Source organism: Grampus griseus, assembly GCF_964374135.1.
Source record: "Grampus griseus genome assembly, chromosome: 8".
Taxonomy (NCBI): domain Eukaryota; kingdom Metazoa; phylum Chordata; class Mammalia; order Artiodactyla; family Delphinidae; genus Grampus; species Grampus griseus.
In genome coordinates this window covers 85742566-85764566 of record NC_139002.1, presented here as the reverse complement: position 1 = coordinate 85764566, position 22001 = coordinate 85742566, and the positions used below count along the sequence as shown (strand labels likewise).

The window sequence follows — 22001 nt, the reverse complement described above, 5'->3', positions numbered from 1 at the left end:
AGCATCCTGTGCCTTCCTGGCCCGTCTGCTGCAACTCAGAGGCGGGGGCTAAAAAAGACAGCATCTACGCGACTTTTTCAAGAAGGTCTCCTTTTTAACATCAGGAGAAATCTTGGGCGCCAACATAATGTACGGTAGCTGTACTGTTAGTATCTGCTGGTTGAGAAAATACATGACAGAAAGCCCTTCCCAAGATTCTGCATTTTACCGATCACATCATTCACGCGTGTGAGACATCACCGAGGTCTCTACACACAAACTTTGGTGTACATTTGTTGTCTCAGACTCGCTGGCAGAACTGGTTTCCCAGGAGCCTCTGATATCAGGATGGATCCCAGGACTAGAATCCATGTCACATGATGCTCCTCTCCTCTGTCACTCGATAAAGATCAGGGCTTCTCAACCTCGGCATTACCGGTGTTTTGGGTTGGATCGTTCTTTGTCGCCTGACTGTCCCATGCACTGCAGGACGTTTAGCAGCATCCCCGGTCTATAACTCACTAGATGCCTGTAACACCCTCCCTACCCTCCAAGTTGTAGACACCCAAAAACATCTCCAGACATGGCCAAATGTCCCCTGGTGGCTGGGCAGGGGGGCAAAATCGCCCCCTGGTTGAGAACCACTGATCTCAAAGAAATCTAATAATTCCGCTACACCTCTGAGGCCACGATGCACTTGCTGCTTTCAAGTCAAATCAGGACAGTGGACTCTTACCTGTCTTCACCAGGAGCTTACTGGACATCTGACACTCCAGGTTGGATGCCATTTTGCCAGTTGTGACCATGGCCATGGACACAGAGGGAAGAGCGACGTCTGTGTTTTCTGCTGACAAAGGCGGCATCCGGGTGGCCCTTACTGGTGCAGTGATGGACGTCAAGGCTGCCGTGATTGTCAGCGGGCGTGCGGTGGACACCTTGGGCATGTCTGGGTTGGTGGGGTTCAGGAAGCCCGTGTACATGGCTTGTGGTTTCCTGGGGAGGTGTGTTGTGGACAACAGGCCAGAGGCAGTGCCCGTGTTCCCTTGCATGGCCATGGGAGTGCTCACGGTGTGTGCTGTTCTTGCAAACATGTAGGTCGGCGTGAACGAGAAGGCTGGATGGGCTGCCCCTGGTGTCGCCTTTGGGCCAGATGCTGCATTGCTTGTGACGTTTTTAGCTACAGCAGTGGTCCAGCTGCTCTTGACTAATCCCGAGGCCACGGCCGAAGGGCTGCTGCCGGCGCCCTTAGCAACCAGGGCTGCAGACAGCACCAGTGGACTCGGTTTCCGAAGAAACAACATGGTTGCTGTTGTTGGTTCTGCCTTGGGCGACACCGAGGAGTCCACTGCAAAGAGAGAAAAGCGAAGTTTGTCATTGGTCCGGAATGCACACACCACTGTGGGAATGAATGGATGTAACTTATGGATTTGCTAGGGTGAAAAGTCTCTGAGCACTGGAATTTAGGCAAAACAGCTTTAGGTTCGTTAAGTCGATTAAACATAATGAGAATGCCACTTAGAGCAAAGCTATGGTTGGAAATAAGGACACTTAAATTCTGAATACTTTCCAAAAAATCAAGTCGGCAGAAGATCAGGGGCCCTGACTATCTGGACTGCTAACTCATTCACCATCCTGGAATCAGGTATATCTGCTCCTTCTGAGCAAAGCTGTGTATCTCTGTTGAGCTTGAAGATGCTTTGGCCCCAGAAGCAGTCACACCTATTTTGGGGGAGGGGGTACCAGGAAACAAACTACCTGCATTAGTGGCTGCACCTGTCCACTTCTCGGGGCGCTGAGAAGCCGGCAGTGCTTTGGATGGGGTCCTGAATAAGGCACTGGTTGACAGAGGAGGAGATTCAGCAGTAGAGTGATATCTCGGGATACTCTGGAACGGTGGGGAAGCATTTATCACTGGAGGTGGATAGATGTTGCCGGAAATTTGGAAACTTGTATCCGTTCCATCTGAAAGCATTTCCCATAAGCTAGCTGTGGAAGTTAGACTTGGAGAGGTCAGCACAGGAGAGTGTGTTGGATGGGCAGGCAGCCGTAGATGGGGATGAGACACAGAAGGTTGACTTATGGATGGGTCATCTTCAACCTCAGCTGTTTGAAAGTCTCTGGAATAGTTGTTAGTGTTTATAGACAAGAAGTCTGTATGGTTTCCAACCATGGTAACGTCTGACTGTTGGACGAGCTGGTTACTGCTTGTACCAGAGACTGGATCCTGAACGCTAAAGCCTTCTGCAGTCGCTAAATGCCCAACATTATCTTTGAAATCCCGAGATTTTATTGTACTGGCAGCAGAATTTAAACCACCGGGAGGAGCAGTTGAAGCTGAGTGAGTTTCCCAACTTGTGGAGTTAATTGTGTGCCCGTTCACATCATAATTTGTTTGCTGCTGCAAGCCAGATATCATTGGTTCTGTTGAACGGGATCCAGTTTCTGCTGCAAGAGAATGCCAGAAAACATCTGTGATTGCTGGCTTCTTCATGTCTCCCATTGTTGAGAAATCATAGACCTCACTGGAGGAGGGAAATGCTGTCACCTGTTTGGAAGCTGAAACTGGCAACTCAGAATGGTCCGTCACAACTGTGTAAGTATCTGGCTTGGTGTTGGAAGAGCTATGAGATGGAGAAACAGTCTGGGTGGCTCGTGCGAAGGGGATGGAAGATGGAGATAATTCTGAAGGAAGGAGGTTTGTTCTTGGTGGTGTAATGTCTGAAGAAACCCAATCAGTGCTAAAATCAGAGGTGACTCCACTTACAGTGTGAAGACTTGGCCTCTCTTTACTTGAAACGGTCTGGAGAGCAACTGTCAAATTTGCCTTTTTGTTTTTCTTTAAAACAGCTGTTCCGCTACCTTCTTTCTGCAGGGGAAATGTCCAAGTCGTGGAAGGAAGATTAGGAAATGTGCTTGAGAGGAGCAGGTCTGCAGCTGCAGTCGGAGAGGGTCCATAATTGCCTGCTTCTTGAGGAATTGGCACTGGGGGCGTGGCGGATGGCAAGGCATGATTCCCTGCCAGCTGGAGGAAGGAAGGCATGGAGGGGAAGTCCGCCACTGCGCCATTTGATGGGGATGTGAGAACCTCCCCAGAAAGGATTTCTTGCCCTCGGCTGGCTGGGGTGAGAGGCAGAGAAGGCACCAAAGGGGAGGATGTGTGTTCTGCTGAAAGGGCGGGCCCTCTGGAATTCTCTGGAGCTGCTGACAAGTGCAGGGGGTGAGCAGAGTCCTTTGCAGTAGCAGGGGCTGCCTTTCGGCTGATCATTCCCACTGCCACCGATTCTGCAGCCTGGACAGGTGAAGACACAGCCTCATGGGTCGCGGTGCTCTTAAAGGCCGGCAGAGACACCCCGTTACGTGCTCTTTCAGCCACCTCAGCTTCAATTGGCTGGGTGGATGCAGGACTTGGAGCCCCTTCCAACACCGATGATGAGGGTGTTCCACCTGGAAGCTGAAGAAGACTTCCGGGAGCTAGGGGAGGGAGAGACGGATGGGCCAGGTCGGCCACGGAGCTCGGAAACTCAGGTGTGTGAGAGACTGCTGAGTGAGGACCCTCTGCTGGGCTTGAGGATCCAGGAAAACCTGGACGAGGGACGCCTATCAAATCCTGCGTATTTCTGGATGGAGTGTGGTTCATTTCCTCAGCAAATGGGTTTAGGGGATTAGCTATGCTCTGCCTTGAGGATGAGTCAGTTGGAGCTGTTTGGGGGAATAAAAGCACTTTGATGGGTTGCTCTGCTGGCTTAGAAAAGATGATGGAATGAGGTGAGGCAGGAGCCAATGAAGAAGGTGAAGATGAGGGGAGAGCGTCTGCCCTCGGGGAATGTAGTTCTGCCATGGAAGGAGTCCCTACCCACGGTGGCCGGGATGGGAGGCCAGCACGGGAGGACGCCACTGGTGGGAGAGGGGACAGTGTGGGAAGCATGCTGGTGTGAGGCAAACCTGACACGGCGGCTGCTTCTTTTCCCCCTGGAGGTCTTGGTTGGACCAGGGCCTCCGTAGAATCCTTGGAAGGCTCGAGGGAGGTGCTATGTCCACTGCCTTGGTAAGGGGAAGGAGAGAAGTCCCTGTGGGCCCGAGCTTGGCGCTGTGTCTTGGGTGGAGGCGTCTGGGCAGACTGCGGCCAGCTCGTGTTGTCAGGGGACCGTCCCGGCACAGGCTTCATTCTGTCCACCGCTGAGGAAGACTGGACTTCGGACAAAGGCCATGTTGGTGAAATCGGTAACAATTTCCCATGAGGAAATGACACTGGGGTTGGGGTGACAGTGATCTGTAGATTGTCCCTTCCTGTGAAACAAAGGATCAAGCAGTCAGGCATCGGCTCACCATAGGTCCTGGAGAGAAGGGTAGGCCAGACAGGCACCGCTCGGACCTCACAGAGCTTCCACCGCATCACAGAAGACTCATTAAACACATTCAAATGATAACTTAGGTAATTACAAATACATAGATGCTGCAGCTAACCTACAGGGCAGGGTTGGTGAGAACTGGTCTCTGATGAAGTGACGTTTAAGCAAAGATGTGGAAGATACTTGTGTATTTTAAATCTCTTTTCTGTTCCACCTACAAGGGTTGGACTGTGAAACTCACAACCTGGAAAATCAAAGATGAACATGGCTCCCTGCCATGGCCACGGACACCAAAATAAATCCCATCCAATAATCCAAAATGCAAAGGGAAAGGACTGTCTATCTGAATGCAAATCTTTTTTATTTCAGACCCTAGGGCATCTCAAGCACAATAACTGAGGTTGCCTGTGTTTGGGAACATGGCACCAAGGAGACATATTTATTTTGTTGGATGTAAAAGGATTCCTGATGCTATCGTTCACACCATGTCAAATAGCAAAGGGGATTTCTTTCAAATTAGGCTATTTCTGTGAGAAACACTATTCACATCCCATCTAGGACCAGAGACACCTCTCATGAGGCCTGGTGTCATTCCCAGCACCTGCAGAGAAACCAGAACTGTCAGCACTAATGAGCAAAACTGCAGGCAGAAAGGCGAGGAGACGGGGCCAAATGGTGACTCCGCAGGAAAGGAGGCAAGGAAATAACTGATCAGAAAGCCGGGAATTCCATGCTTGGGAAGAGAAACGACATCCTGCTTGAGGATTCTCTGATCCCCCTTTCCACAGTGGTCCCGATGGTGTTGATGACCCCCCAGAGGTGGCTAAGTGCCCTTAAATGGTATTTTAAATTAAAAATAACAAAGAAAAGGTACTCCTAGAGTTCTCTATGTCATTGGCCAAAAAAACGTTAGAACCACCTGATAGAAGCAGACATACCAAGAGCGGAAGTCAGAAGACCTGGGTTCGCACGCACCCTCTAGCCACCCGCGGCTGTGTGTGCACCTGCGGATTGCTGTGGCAGGAGTGAGGGCAACAAGCACACTCTAACTGCCCCACTGGCTGGCTGGGAGGAACAGAGGAAATCAAGGAGGTGGAAGGAAGGGCTCCCCAAGCAGAAAAGCACCAAACAAATGCTTAAAAAAAAAAAATCACTAAACAAGTGAGCGGTCATTACAGGCTCTAAGTCTCTGTGTTTTCTGTTTATTTGTTTCACAAAAGAGGACGCTATGGTCCAGAGTGGAGACATCATTGCCAGAAGCCACATAACCCATCAGGGACAGAAGCAGGTCCAGATGCGAGGTTTCCTCACTCCCATTGCAGCGTCTTCTTCCCAACTGCTTCTCCCAAACCAGTTCTAGCCTTCACTCCACCCCCGTTGTATCCGCCACCAGAAAACCCAACAGCTAAAGCTGAAGCTTTCATGTATTTGAGCCCTTAGAATATGAAATACACTCTGAGTCACAAAAGCCTAACCGTGATGATGTTCTGAAATATTGTTTTCGGTTTCATTTTTTAAGATGGAAAAAGCAAGGACGAACGATGTCTTTTACTCTGAATTAATACCAAAAAAATTAACTTTCCTTTCTGATTTTTTGTTTTCTTGTTTCAAAAATTCCCCATTCTTGGGATTTACAGATACCCAAGGAATTAGCCGTAAGTCATTTTTAGAACACATCAGGATATAAGCCAATACTACAGCAGTCGACGGCCTTGTTCATTTAATTTTGCAAGTGAGAACCAACCCCTTCTCCTGGGCAAGCCATCTTCATAAGCCAGGCTCAGCCTCTTTGTCTCCTTGTCGCCAGATCAGAATCACTACAGCCCTCACCTGCAGGACCCAAAGCTTCCTCCTGCCTCTGTTAGCAAAAGTGCACCTTTCACAGGAAAAGTGCCAAATGTATATACAGCTATAGGACAAAAAAAGTCTACACAGCCTGTCATTAAAATATCTGCACTCCCTGGGAACTGCCTCACGGTTTGCAATGAAAATTGTGTTTCTGTTACCAAACTCAGCCTAAGGAAGTATCCATGCTCCCTTGATTGCAATTTTACATGGAAGGCTGATACTACTGTCACGCCTCAGTCCTTCTTGTTCACGATGCTTATCTCCTAGATAGACTCAGCTTCACACTTGCCGTGCAGTCTTGTCTGGTTATGTATATAGGCGGTACTTACACGAGTGAATATAACATCCATCTAATGTAGTTTGTGCATTTTGGCGTTTTCCATGAACACTTTAGAATCCATTTTTATTACTGGCATGTCAGATGGAATCTATGTAGAATTTCTTCTTTTGGACTCTCATTGAAATAGAGTCAACCATGGGTTCAACTCATGGATTCAAGAGTCATACCAAATTAAACTGTTTTCAAGTAAGTACCCTTCTAAGTCAAAAAGGATGTGACAGGCAAAGCAGTTTTTGCTTTCAGAAATATTTTTTACAAACTCTTTCATAAAAATCTTACAAACACGAAGGGGAAGTGGGTGTTGGATGATTAATACAAGGGGGATTGTAACTGACTGAATGGGCACAGCCAAAGGAGGCTGAAGTAAAGCAATAGTCTCTAGTGGACTTGCCTCTGCTAAACCTTGTTGTTTCTAGACTAGAATCCAGTGTTTCCCAAGCTATCCCTTACAAAACACAGTGTCCCAAGATGCCTCATGAGGAAAAGTTTCAACAAGCTAACAACTTTGAGAAGTGTTGTACACTACACTCACACCTAACAGTCACTAATGTTATTCACCATATATTTCTGGTTCTCCACCTTCAGAGCATATAATAGGACTGCACTTTCTGGATACCTCTATGGTTGGGTGGGGCCATGTGACTAGTTCTGGTCAATGAGTTGTGAGCAGAAGTGACAAGTGTCACTTCTGGTCTAGAACATTCATAATCAATGCTGGAGCAAGACTCTCCAGAACTTGCTTCCTCTGAAGACATAAAAAAACAAAAACCCTAGCAATATTATATCTCAGTAAGCTGTTATGAAGAAGGATGAGGAGGAACCTAGTAATCTTCAAAATGTTTGTAGGTCGGTCCACCAGCCTGAGTCCCTTAGGGACTGAAATAAGCAAAAGCCCTCTGCTGTAAAAGTGTGTCCAGGTAGCATGAGGAAAAAATAAGCTTTTGCTCTTTTAAATCACTGCAATTTGGGGGTTGTTTGCTACTGAAGCATAACCTAACTTACCCTAACCTATTCAGAAATTGGTATCAGAGTGGATTTGGAACTTAAATGGGCATACTCCCATGTATATCAACATTTAAATAAAGGCTGAGAAGTCCCATAATCAAGAAAACATAGTGCCTGGGATGCAGTAAAAACTCCATGAATTGATGTTGGATGGTTTAATTAAACTTTGGCCAAAATTGATCAAGTCTATTTAACTTCTGAAATATGTTTAGGATATTTCTCAAACATATTTGACCTCAGAACTTGGTGACAAAATAACCCCACCGATATACATAAAGCTAAGGAAGAAAGCATGTTCACTGAATTAGCAAATGATAGCAAATTCAAAAGAATAATTGATATGAAGAATTCCAGAGAAACACGCTTCAAAGACATGTCAACTGACTGAAATTATTGTTGAAGGAAGACATAAATTAGGATTAAGTATAAAGGCTTACCCTTAATCCACATATTACCCAGACAAGAACAGAATGGGGGAGCTTCCCTTTAAGGATAGCTTACGTTAACTATAGGTAGCTTTGACTGGAGCTCCTTATAAGCTACAATAGGAATATAGGCTAGCAAGGAAAGTATAAATTCTTAGGCTGCATTAAATTTTTTTCACTCCTAAAATAAAAAACTATTGCATACTTAGGAAATAATATTTATAACATCTGTATGTAAGAATAAATACATAAAGAATAAATAACAAAAAACATACATGGTCTCTGGCTTCATGGACCTCACAGTCTTATGGGAGATGTGGACTTAAATCAGACATTCTCACAAATGTGAAAATGATACATGTTACAGATGAAAGATGCATCGTCCTTAAGAGCATACAATAAGAGGATGTGACCTGACCAGGGAGGTCAGAAAGCACATCATTGAGAAAGTTACTATCAAGTTGAGAGCCAAAGAATAAGGAGAAATTAATAAAGCCAAGAGGGTAGGGGAAAACATTCCATGCAGAGAGGAGAGCATATGCAAAGGCCCTGTGGCAGGAAGAAGCATAAGTAGTACAAAGAACTAAAAAAGTAACCATAGCAAGATCAAGTAGAACATGAGTGGCCATGACATAAGGCTGAAGAGGTAGTTGATGACTGGACCATTGGAGTGTCACAGATTTTAGTTCAAAGAGGAGTGGGAGGGAATGGAGTTGAGGGTGGGTGATGTACAGGAGCAAATCTGTGTTTCAGAACAATCATTCTGGCTACAGAGTGAAGAACAGACTGTAATGGGCAAGAGTGGACAACAGAAGACTAGTAAGGAAACACCTGCTGTGGTCCAAGTATGTGATGACAGGAAGTTGTAAAGAGGAGCTGAGCCGTGGGTGGGAGATTGAAATGGATAATCCTTCTCGGTCCCTTTCAGTTCTCAGAGTTCAAGATAATATATTCCTTTAAATATGTGTGTGTTTATAATGTTCATTGCGACTCTATTTACAATAGCCAGGACATGGAAGCCACCTAAGTGTCCACTGACAGATGAATGGATAAAGAAGATGTGGCACATATATACAATGGAATATTACTCAGCCCTAAAAAGAAACGAAAATGAGCTATTTTCAGTGAGGTGGACGGACCTAGAGTCTGTCATACGGAGTGAAGTAAGTCAGAAAGAGAAAAACAAATACCATATGCTAACACATATACATGGAATCTAAAAAAAAAAAAAAAAAAAAAGGTTCTGAAGAACCTAGGACAGGAATAAAGACCCAGACGTAGAGAATGGACTTGAGGACATGGGGAGGGAAGGGTAAGCAGGGACGAAGTGAGAGACTGGCACGGACATACATACACTACCAAATGTAAAATAGATAGCTAGTGGGCAGCAGCCACATAGCACAGGGAGATCAGCTTGGTGCTTTGCATCCACCTAAAGGGGTGGGATAGGGAGGGTGGGAGGGAGACACAAGAGGGAGGAGGTATGGGGATATATGTATACATGTAACTGATTCACTTTGTTATACAGCAGCAACTAACACAACATTGTAAAGCAATTATACTCCAATAAAGATGTTAAAAAAAAAAAAGATTCACTAATGGGAGGCAAAAAGGAAAACGTGGGCAACATGTGATCCCTCACACTTTTGTGGAAAATATGGAAATATAGTACGGTCATGCCCTGCATGTCTATGAAGTATTGGTGTTTGATAAAAACTTGAATTAAAAATCAAAAAAAAATGTGTGTGTTTGTGTATGTGGTGGGTTTTTCTTTGTTTTTAATGACTGCAAATTCTCCAATATGCCTCTCGTTGAGAGGTGGGCGTCTAGGTCCCCATCCCTTGGGTGGACTTGAGACTGTTAAACCAATTAGTGTGGCAGAAATAATGCCATGTGACTTCTGAGGCTACCATCATAAAAAGCAGTTTTTGCTTGGTTTTTGGAATGCTCCTCCATACCCCTCCCTCATTGTTCCTCCTGGAACCCAGACACTGCTCTGTGAGCAGCCCAAGCCATGTGGAGAGATCACATGCAAGTACTCCAGTCAATAGTCCCAGATGAGCCAAGTTTCCCAGTCATCCCAGCCCAGGCACAAACAGGTGAATGAAAAAGCCTCCAGATAATTCTAGCCCCCAACCACCTGAATCACTGTGGTTGTCTGAGTCTTCCCTATGGAGCCCCCAGACATCAAGAAGCAGAGACAAGCCATCCCCTCTGTGCTCTGTCTAAATTCCTGAAACCATGAGCACAACAAAATGGTTGTTGTTTTACAACACTTAGCTAGGGGTGGTATGTTGTGCAGAAATAATAACTGAAACAGTACAGGGCTGTGTCTCTCACTTCTGGGAGTGAGTCTCTATACCCTTGATTAGATTCTCAAAAGGATTCAGAAGCCAAAAAGACAGTTAAGAAGCCTTCATTTCAATGAAAAATACTTCTGCTTTACACATAAGACTTTAGAACTTTGTCTCTGCTAATAAAAATATTTCTGTACTGGACTTCCCTGGTGGCACAGTGGTTAAGAATCCACCTGCCAATGCGGGTGGAACACAGGTTCGAGCCCTGGTCCCGGAAGTTCCCACATGCCGCGGAGCAACTAAGCCCATGTGCCACAACTACTGAGCTTGCGCACCACAACTACTGAAGCCCGCGCACCTAGAGCCCGTGCTCCCCAATGAGAGAAGTCACCGCAATGGGAAGCCCGCGCACCACAACGAAGAGTAGCCCCCGCTTGCCACAACTAGAGAAAGCCCGCACGCAGCAACGAAGACCCAATGCAGCCAAAAATAAATAAATAATAAAAATTTTAAGTATTTTTGTATTAATTAAAGATGCATCACAGAAAGAAGAAGGGAAGAAAAATTTTGAGGAGAAATGAAAGGTAGGTGGTATAGATTAAGAAGGGAAAGTAAATTACAAGAAGTAGGACAAAACCAAATTACAGAGGGCTTAAAACACACTCGAAGGAAGTGAAGTAGAAGCTTGGTAGAGGTGGTATGTTGGACAGACTAAGGCAGCCCCATGATCCCTGTCTCTTGGTGGTCATGCCTTTGTGTGACCGCCCTCCTGGAGTAAGAGCAGAACCTGTGACATGTTTCTAACCAAGAGACTACGGCAAAGGTGACAGACTGTCACTCTCATGATCTTATCTTATATAAGGCTCTACCTTGCTAGCAGACTCGCTCTTCTCGATGGCTTGATGAATTAAGAGGCCATATTGAGAAAGCCCGTGTGGCAAAGAGCTGTCAGTGGCCTCTAGAACTGCACGTGGTCTCTAGGGACTACAAGTGGCGGCTCAGAGCTGAGGGTGGCCTCTGGCTGACAGCAAAAAGCCAGGGCCTTCAATCTGGCGGCCACAAGGGAATGAATTCTGCCAACAACGTGGGTGAACTTGGAAGTGGATTCTTCCCCAGCCAAGCCTCTGGATGAGAACACAGCCCAGCTGACACCATGACGGCGGCTTTATTAGACCTTGTACGAAGGACCCAGACAAGCTATCCTCAACCTCTTGACCCATGGAAACTGTGAGATCATAAATGTGTGCTGTTTTAAGCTGTACAGTTTGTGGCAGTTGACTACACAACAGTTGAAAGCTGATATAAGTAGGCAGTAACACGCTGTGGAAGGGTATATGGTGCCGAGGGAATGAAGGAGGCAGAGACGGAGCACGAGGTACCGTGGCTGAAGTGCAGCATGAAGGATGGCGAGAAGGTGTACTCAAGTCAGCAGAAAAGGAGCACAAATTAATATGTTTGTTTGGACTATCACAGAGAACAGCTGTGAAGTAAAAGTTCTAACACAGTACCTGGGACTCGGAGGAAGTTATTTGAAGAGAACACAGGGCTTTGCAAGAGCAGAAACAAAACCACGGCAGCAAAAAGCGCCAGACACGTTGGAATGTTGCCATGAAACAGGGTGTATGTACTCTTCTGTTTAAATCCCATTTTTCAGGGGGAAAAAAAGCCACACCATTCTAATCAAATTACTGAATGCTTATTTTTCTCAATGAACTCCCGCTGACTCTCCAATCTCCACTCCCCCATAACTTTCTTCTATTTAGAATAAATGGATTATTCTTTGCTGAAAATATGGTAACAGTCTTCAAAACATGTACAGAAAGCAAAGATGAGTCCCACACATTACAGAGGGAGATGAAAGACAGTGGTGTTTTTCCGCACAAGCCCCAGGCTGTCTACCCTTTCTGAACATTTACAAACATCATCTATTCCACGGACAAGCCAACAATTACCTTCTGTTTGGACAGTGTTTCCCACAAAGGGACTGGTAATCTAAAGAACTGTAAAGGGAAGTCGTTTAGATGGTAGAGATTTAAGGAGGCTCTGGATGAAGAAAGACAAGGAGCAAAGATCAACTTATGTTGCAAACGAGTGAAAGCAAAGCAAGATGAAGACGCTCAAAATAATGAAAAGAAAAGTTAACTTGAGTCAGCTCTTCCCTTCTTCAGGCAACAAGGATGGGTGGTCACACAAATGCTGCTCAGCAGACAACCGACACACACGCATTTTAAACCAAGCTTATCTGAGCCAGGTTTAAATAAAACCATAACTCTCAGAGCTTCAGGAAAGTGATAAGTCACTCCTGTCCAAATATCAGACTTAATAATAAAGTGCACAAGCTTGCACGCACAGGTTAAGCATCAAGTGCTTCTGTTGCTCAGCAAGTTTGCAGAGTCCCAGGGCAGCTAAACTTAGCCTTCAACGAAAAGAGTCCAGAAACAGATCATTAACATAATGAAACATCAAAAGTTAAGAAAGTGCTTGGCCAGGTTTGGAGGCAGAGTCTGTCACTGACTAATGTCAAAATGGTGAGAACTACCTCCCTAGTCTCCCCAGACCTCAGAGATCCACGTGGGAACACGGAGATGCATAACGATGGATCGTTCAGGCCTCTGTCTTCCTGAGGCCCCTGGCGCTGCTGCTCGTTTATCATCCTCAGTACCTGTACATAAGACGCAGAGCTGGGCTGCGATGCTGCTGCCTGCACCGGGCACACTTTAACCTCACAGAAGCTCCCAGGTACAGCAGACTCCTCTGCTGATGCAGCTTCTCACCTGAGCCTCTTTCCTCAGTCCCCAGGGCTGTGTCAGTCCCCTGGCCATGGCTGTTTTCAGAGACCCTCTTTTCCAAAGCCCTCAGAGTCTGCAACTTAAGGAGCGTTCTCATTCAGGTTCACGGGGCCTCTATGCTGCCCTCCCTGGGTTGCTTGCTGGTTTCCTCAAAACCATTCTTGTAACCCCGCCACAGTCCTCTCCCAATCAGCGCTGTTCCTTTCTTTGACTGCTGGCGACATGGAGGGGAAGACAGCCTTCCACAGCCGGCCTAATGCGTGATGAGGCATGGCTGCGTTTCCAACCAAGGTCGAGAAACCATCCACTTTGTCCCGCTCCCCGCTCACCAGCAGGTTTGCTCCCTGCAGCACTTAAAGGAAAGCAAACCTGATCCCCAACAACCCTTAAATGTAGGAAACTAAGGCAACCAATTAATAAATATCCCGAATTCTTCTTCCTTGTATGCCAGAGAAAAATAGCTGAGGCTTTCTACCAGGTCCCATAGTCAGACTGCCTGGATTCAAATCCCACTCACTCCTCTATTTGCTGGGTGATCTTGGACGAGTTACTTAACTTCTCTGTGCCTCAGTTTCCTCAGGAGACAATTACAGTCCCTACTTCATGGTACCCACAGTACCACGAAATTGTTTTAAGGATTAAAATGAGGTGATACATGTCAAGTCCTTAGAACACTGCCTGGTACTAGTGCTCCTATACTGCCAGCTAGTATTGTTATTGTTATTTTATTACCTGTTGAGCCCAGAGTAGACATGGAAGTACTCAGAAGCCTCCTCAGAGGATCTGGATACCAGTCAGAACTTAGAAATGCCTGCAGATCATGCACTGCCACAATCCCACACATCTGTGGAACCCATTCCAGTTTGCACAGTATTGTCATACCCTCAACCCACCTTGTTCCTTACAGTTCCTGTGAGGTAGAAGATAAAGGTTATTATCCCCATTTTACAGGTGAAGAAACCAGGGTTCAGGGAGGTCAAGTGCTGGCTTGGCCAAGGTCACTCTGAGAGTTACCCTATAGCCAAGTATGACTCAACCCCTTTGACCTCAGATCCAAGGCTCTCTGTTCCACATGAGGAGTAGGTCTTGCTCCATCTCCAGGTCTGGGGTGGGCTCCATCCTCCAGCCCACATGGTAGCTGCCCTCCTCTCCTGAGTTTGATGATGAGTCTCTCTCCTTGGTGATGCTTTGGCAAACATTACTGGAACACAGCTCTAAATCACCAACACCTGTCAGGCTTCGATTCCCAGAAGGTCAGAAGAGATGGATTAAGCATCACTGCTATGCTGAAGCATCCACCCCACACCCCAGACCCCACAGTCCTGAAGTTTGGCGCCTGGGATGTTTTTGCCTAAGATGATTTCTCCTGGGGCTTTTTAAAATGAAATGCACCAGTTAATAGAATCAAATTGCCATTCCTTGAAGTGATGCCAGCAAACAGGTTCTGTTTACTGCTTCGACAGAAGCATTTTAACTTTCAAAGCTCCTTCACAGCTGTTTTCTTTTTAACATATTACAATTTTTAAACTTTATTTATTTATTTTATATTTATTTTTGGCCGTGTTGGGTCTTCGTTTCTGTGCGAGGGCTTTCTCCAGTTGCGGCGAGCGGGGGCCACTCTTCATCGCGGTGTGCGGGCCTCTCACTGTCGCGGCTTCTCTTGTTGCGGAGCACGTGCTCCAGACGCGCAGGCTCAGTAGTTGTGGCTCACAGGCCTAGCCGCTCCGCGGCATGTGGGATCTTCCCAGACCGGGGCACGAACCCGCGTCCCCTGCATTGGCAGGCAGATTCCTAACCACTGCACCACCAGGGAAGCCCCTGTTTTCTTCTTTAAAAAAAGTTTATTGCTTTCAAATCCTTTGTGAAACAGGTTTAAAAATAAAATTGTTCTTCCCCCTTTATAACAGTAATAAATTTCATTTTCAGTTTTTTTTTCAGTTTTTTAAAACCTTGGCATATGTGATCATTACAGAAAATTCAGAAAAGATGGAAAAGTAGAAAGAAAAGAAAAATAACCCCGTGCTGCCCTCGGCCCCCTCCATGTGCATGTCCAGCTACACCAAGAAAACTAGGATTCATACTGTGGTGACTTGTACTTCCGGACTTCATTCTTGGGAAAGTTTGGGTTAGCTTGCTTTTCAGACTGGTGATCACGCTGCACATACAACTTTGCACCTACTTCTTGTCTTTTAACATTATATTAAGGCATTTTTCCATATTGGATAAGGCTGTATATTATTTCCACTAAGATGTGGTATCATAATTTGTTTAACCATCCCCTAACTGTTAGGATACAGGTTGCTTATAAATTTTCAGTATTATAAATAATGGCCTCATCTCCTTCCAATTCTGTCATCAAAATCCATATGTGGCAGATGGGACAGATACAATGGCCTCCTCTTATGGACTAGGACACCATACACTCAGAAGATCATCTGCATCAAGAGAAATAAACCAATGGGACTTGGAGTTTCTCTCCTACCCCTATGCCCTGGCATCCTTCTGATCTTTCGGATAGGGTCATTTATAAATTTAAAACTTCATGATGGCCTAACTCAATGACAGAAGACAATTAACCACCAGTAACTGGCCTTCACAACTAGGGCAATCCTATTGGCAAACCTTTCCAAATTGCGTATTAATTTTTACTATTTCATTCTGATGGCCTTAAGGGGAGTTGAGACCATTTAAATCCATTAAGCAAGATACTGGAGATCTAAGAAATTCTGGACCTAGAGAAAAGCAGTAACAGGAGCTTAGAGAGTTGAGCAAAAAGACAACATATTATTAGTCTTCCCCCACGTTGAAAGGTTTAAATGTAAACCACTCCTAAGTGATAGTCCCATAATTAAGATGGCACTGTTCCCACAACTCTTTATTTTTAGCTCTATTAGAGTACTTCCCTTCTGCTTAGTATTACAGCCAGTTATCTCCCTTATTTGCTCAATCACTTAACATTTATTCCACAAATACATATTGAATGCTTTATCTGATTGTCGCTGTTTTACAAAGATTGATAAACTGTAGGGCTTCCCTGGTGGCGCAGTGGATAAGAATCTGCCTGCCAATGCAGGGGACACAGGTTCGATCCCTGGTCTGGGCAGATCCCACATGCCGCGGAGCAACTAAGCCCGTGTGCCACAACTACTGATTCTGCGCTCTAGAGCCCGTGAGCCACAACTACTGAAGCCCGTGCTCCATCTGCAACAAGAGAAGCCACCACAATGAGAAGCCCGCGCACGGCAATGAAGAGTAGCCCCCGCTCACCACAACTAGAGAAAGCCCGCATGCAGCAACAAATACCCAATGCAGCCAAAAATAATAATAAAATTTTTAAAAATTAAAAAAAAAAAACTGTGATCTCACTGGGAAGGTGGGCAAAGGCCACAGTTTAGGGTGTGGGACCTGGGGACAGAGCAGCTGATGGCCTTGTTCCAGCTGTGTAAATTTAGGCAAGTTAATACCTCTCTATGCCTGTTTCCTCCTTTCTAAGATGAGGATGGTAGGAATTCCTGTCTCACAGGCTGTTTTGAGGCTTAAATGCATTAATCCATGTAGGGTATTTGAAACATAACCTGGTATGTGGTTAGCAGTCAAAATGTTACTTGGGGCTTCCCTGGTGGCGCAGTGGTTGAGAGTCCGCCTGCTGATGCAGGGGACACGGGTTCGTGCCCCGGTCTGGGAAGATCCCACATGCCACGGAGCGGCTGGGCCCGTGAGCCATGGCCGCTGAGCCTGCGCGTCCGGAGCCTGTGCTCGGCAACGGGAGAGGCCACAACAGTGAGAGGCCCGCGTACCGCAAAAAAAAAAAAAAAAAAGTTACTTGTTTTACATTTGGTAGTGTATATATGTCCATGCCACTCTCTCACTTCATCCCAGCTTACCCTTCCCCCTCCCTGTGTCCTCAAGTCCATTCTCTATGTCTGCGTCTTTATTCCTGTCCTGCCCCTTGTTATAAAGCAGATACTAACACACCATTGTAAAGCAATTATACTCCAATAAAGATGTTTAAAAAAATGTTACTTGTTATGATTATCATCAAGGGGCACAAAATCCCACTGAGAGGTTTCAGAGGCATATCTTTTTTCTAAACTATGATAAAAATAAATTCTGATACTCCCACTTTTGAGGGTAAACTTCTTCTATCTTCTCAGGAATAGTTCTCTCTCCTTACAATGAATCCCTTTTCCCCAGCCGTAATTCTCCAATGAGTACCTGAATAATCCGTCTGGCTTTCTTAGGCGTTAGTAAGAGCTCACAGAGCTTCTGCATTAGATTTCTCCCCTGAAGCCTGCTTATTTCCACAGTCAAGAATGTGGTTTTGAAGATGATTTATTCAGCATAGTTGCCAAGTGAACACTTTCCCGATAAGATTCTTTACAAATCTAACTACAACTGTCGCTGAGACTCTGAGAGAAGAAAACAGAGACAGAACAAGAGCTTCTCACATATTTATCTCAAATTTGAAACTTAATGTATTTATTATTTATTTACTTATTACATGAGAAAAATTTTGATAACCAAAGTTAAACCAGATATGAAAATCCTAAACAAATTAATATACAAAAAGAAGAGCCGCTACTAAAAAAGGCACCAGAATGAGATATATTCAGCTGAGAGCTATCTAACTTAAAAAAAAATAGGTAATTCTAATGTTCTTAAACTAATTCAGGCCTTTGAAATATGTGAAAATGTCCCCAATTTGTTTTATGAAACCAGTACTGCTTTAACACCCAAATCCAGTATGGATATATTAAACAAATAAGCAATGATCAAAATATGTAAGTGAATACAAGGCAGCCAAGCAAAAATGTTGTGTATGTAGGGGGTGGGAAAAGACAGCAGTGAAAAACAGAAATCTATGTACACTCCAAGATACATTTGTGCAGTTATATAAAAATTATGTATGTGTATATAATAATAAATTATGCAATGCATAAATTATCAATTAATAAATAATAAAAATTTTATAAGGTTTGTGACAGTCAACACAAACACACACACAAGTGCATGCACAAAACATCCATACACACAAAAGGAGAATGTAAAACTTTCCACTGCATTTAAAGACCAAATAGTATGACCCTAGGCCCAACTCTGGACTCAGTGTGTGCAACCTCAACTCTGTACCATTTGCATTGCTGTTCATGATAGGCAGAGTCCTTCTCATTCATCTTGTATCTCACACGATTTTTTTTTATATTGATAAGAAAATAATCCCATGGACATCCAGACAACCTGACATTCTTAAACCTGAGAAAAAGGAAAGACAACCAGGTCCCAACATCTGTTCCAATAAATCCTGGTCCCATGCAATGATTTGAGGGAAAAGAAGTTCTGTATTCAAGACAGTTCAGGAAATTGCTTGTGGGAGATTCACAGTGCAAACAAATACACTAAAGACTCTGGAAAGTGTGCGATAAACAAAAGATCTATTTCATCTAGAAAATACTCAAGCTGGTTGACTGTGGGGCTTTTTCTTCTTTTTTTTTTTTTGCTTGATACCACTTAATATCCCAACTGAAGAACACTTTGGAATTCTAGCTTAGATCACTGCAGAATTTAAAGTTGTTGCCCTCGAGCAATTTCAGACACACAGAAAAACTAAAGAAGCACTGATGGGTGGACTGAATCCATTAAAGAATCAGAAAACATACCCTTGGTCATTACATAGCTGACAAATTCTGCTTCTGTTTGCTTGTTTCCCGGTATACCTTATCAGACTTATTCATGAACTCTTCTAACGATGCACATCACTGAGATAACACAAGGTTAACCACTAGGAAACCTGTAAAGCACTGTCACTAACGTAAGGACCACCATTATTATACTGATTGGCTCTAATGCCTTCTTGGGGCATTAAGTTAATTTAATTTAGGTAAAATAATAATATCAATAACTTGACTGTTTTCCCCCCTGACTGGAGACCTAAAAAAAAAAGTGCTCTACCGGAAAAGGTTGTGTGGTGCTTCATGGATACTGATGATTTTCTCACAATTAGACACTAAAAACCTGCAAGTATCTATGTGGAGACCAAAGAAGCAGAATAAGTAGCCAATATTAATACAAATAGTATTACTGACTCTTAATTCACATTCACTGGTGACTGATGTAGGCATATGTTTTACTACAGAAGTCTAACTTCATTAATATGAATATCACTATCTCAGGATTTATTAATTCAGATTCGTGTAGGAAGAAATTATTGACCAACTATATTAGGATTGAATAATGATCAAACCGATTACCTCTAAGATAAAAAAGAAAATATTTATTCTAAGTAAATAATTTTCAAACCCTTTAGAAGCACCAAAATTCAATAAGATAGCCAATATGTTCATAGCAATTTCCATTTATAGTTTATATTATTTTTTATTAATTTTTATTGGAGTATAGTTGTTTTACAATGTTGTGTTAGTTCATTTATAGTTTATTTGCCTTTAGTGTTTACACATGTGGTCCTATCAAGATAGCATTTACTTTTTAAGAATTCTATAATTTAGACATTCCTGAGACTACATTTTCCCTCATTTGGTATAAAATAGTAAGATCTATCTATATTAAGTTTATTCCATTCAACAGAATTTCCATTTCTCTCTCCCAATACTTTGGCTTACCTAGTATTAACCAGAATCATTAGACATGATTTTTCAGTATTGGCAATGGATTTTCCTTTATCTTTCCAGTCTCCTCCAGGCCAATCTGCGACTAGCAACAGAGTCTGGCCAGAACTAGGGTTGCCCACAAGAGGCAACCAGAATGCTGGTACTCTCTGCACCTGGCCTATCCAACACGGTTCCCACTCTGGTCCAGAAGAAGCCTAGGAATGACTGACTACACACCGTTTGGTGAGAGGAGGGGGGAGATGCTGTGTGTTCCTGCCGAACTGCCACCTAGTATCAATATAAAGCTTCTTGACGTTAAAAACATACACTATTATCCGCAAAATAAATAACATACAATTCCCTCTTCTACCCTGAATTGTTAACACTATTATTTTCACAGTAAATAACTGTTAGAACCATTACCAGTGAAATAGTAGCATGTTTTGTTCACTCTTTACAAATACCAAGAGAAATTAAATGTTTCTTGTGGCACACTGGTTGGGTTGTTAATTACATGTAAGTGATCCTGAAATCCTGGCTCCTTTCAAAAATAGAAATAATCAATGACAAATATATGTCATATAGAAATCAATATCTCTATTATAGAGACTTCATTAAAATCTATTTTCTCTCAAACTATATTGAAATATTGAATAATTTAAATCCTAAATCTATTTCAGAAGGTTGAATTTGTTGGCTAAATTGTTTTCATGGTAGTGATACACATCTTTATTCAGAATTCTGAAATTTTAACTAGTTATTTTTCATGCCAACCTACATCAGGTAGTTCCCATTTTCAAAACATCCAGTCTATATAAGAATGAATCCTCCAAGAAAAAGTGCCACATGTGAAAATATGTAATTTAAATCAGTGCTGGAAGAACTATTGGGAAAAAAAGAAATTTAATAACAAAGGTAAAGATTATTTAATAGCTTTAATTGCAACTTTAGAGCATTTTAATAGTGCTGAACATTGAAAGTGACTTTATAATATCAAAACAAGTAGAAAGTAAAAGAATAACTTTATGCTCTGAATCTAAAAGTCAGAGAATGCTACAGCTCCTGGGCTTCCTTACAGCCACTATATAAAGGACAAATAGTCAATTTTGCTTGAAAAGCAAGTAACGGAACAGATTAACACAAAGTAGTCTCCAATATGTACGTGGTTCTGCTGTGATCTTATCTATTTCAATCAACTCAAAGATAAAATTAATGTATGACAAAGATCATACTCGGGGAGTAGTAGAAACATCACACATGGGCCGGGGCATCTGGATTCTGACCATGGTTCTCCTACCTTCTCCCACTTAGATGTGAAGCAAATTACTTTGTCTGATTGGGTCCCAGGTTCTTCCTCTGTAACATGAGAGGGTAAAACTGATCGCCTAGAAGAGCCCATTAATTATGGCATGATTTAATCTAGGAAATTATTTTTCAATAGTTTTATCATCCTAGATATATATTAATCTTGCCCAAAAACAAACAAAAATTTGTTATGTCTTTTAGGTATCTTTTAATCTCCAGGTTCTGCCCTCCATTCCTTTTGTGACGTTACAATGTGTCACCCTGAACCTGTAGAGTTCCCACAGTCTGAACTGGGTCAGCACCTACTCACGGTGCAATTCAACATATACCTCTGTCCTCTGGAGTTCCTGCAAATGACAGTTGGCTCCAGAAATGAAAGCATTTAAGTCCTCACTGCTATTACCTTATAATATTTTTAAATGGGAAGTACATAACAACAACAACAAAGCATTTAAATGCAGTCTTTATGGACTGTAACCCCACTCTTCCTCATTCACCTAGAGCACTACCCCTTTCCAAGGAGGAATAAAGTGGTACGGCCAGATTCTCTACCAACAGCAAGGATTCTTTTTTACTAGGAAGCCAGCTCTAGACTCCTATGCGTTCGAGATAGGCATTTTCTCCCAGCTCCAATGCATTGGAGACAGGCATTTTCTCCCAGGTCTGGTCTTCTTTGGAAAAGTTTCCTTTCATCCCTCTACTTACAATCAGTCTCCTTTCTAGACCTACAGCTCCCTCACCTCAAGGCCGTTACGTAAGGTGGTCCTAACCCTAACCACATGGAAGCTGCCATCAGTAATTATTCTAAGGAGGCAGCCTTTCAGCAGAAATAATTGGAATATGCTACCTTAGAAGTTTAAACTCGTCTCTCCTGGGGAAATGAACTCCAGAAGGCGACTTAAAAAAAACAGCATCTAGCAGGAAAGGCAGAAAGGGAGAAAGATATGTTTCCCAGCATTGTCGTCGAGGAAACAATTCTGCCACCAGCCATTACAGCTGCATCATCTGCAAAAATGAGTGTTCTATAGGCAGAGCAGATGTTTCAAAGCTGTTTCATTT

At 43.6% G+C, this 22001-nt stretch overlaps 1 protein-coding gene across 2 annotated transcripts in view; it reads right to left on the bottom strand.

Moving 5' to 3' along the window:
* Positions 1-22001, bottom strand: part of KIAA1549L (KIAA1549 like) — a gene marked incomplete at both ends in the record, with an annotated part of 278158 nt that overhangs the window by 128165 nt on the left and 127992 nt on the right. Inside the window, 2 exons of one of the 2 annotated variants that reach the window (XM_082660255.1) lie at positions 716-1324; positions 1753-4266. In XM_082660255.1, the coding sequence (XP_082516381.1) occupies positions 716-1324; positions 1753-4266 (3123 nt within the window). The remainder of the gene's footprint in view (positions 1-715; positions 1325-1752; positions 4267-22001) is intronic. The other variant, XM_082660256.1, reaches the window with a different exon arrangement.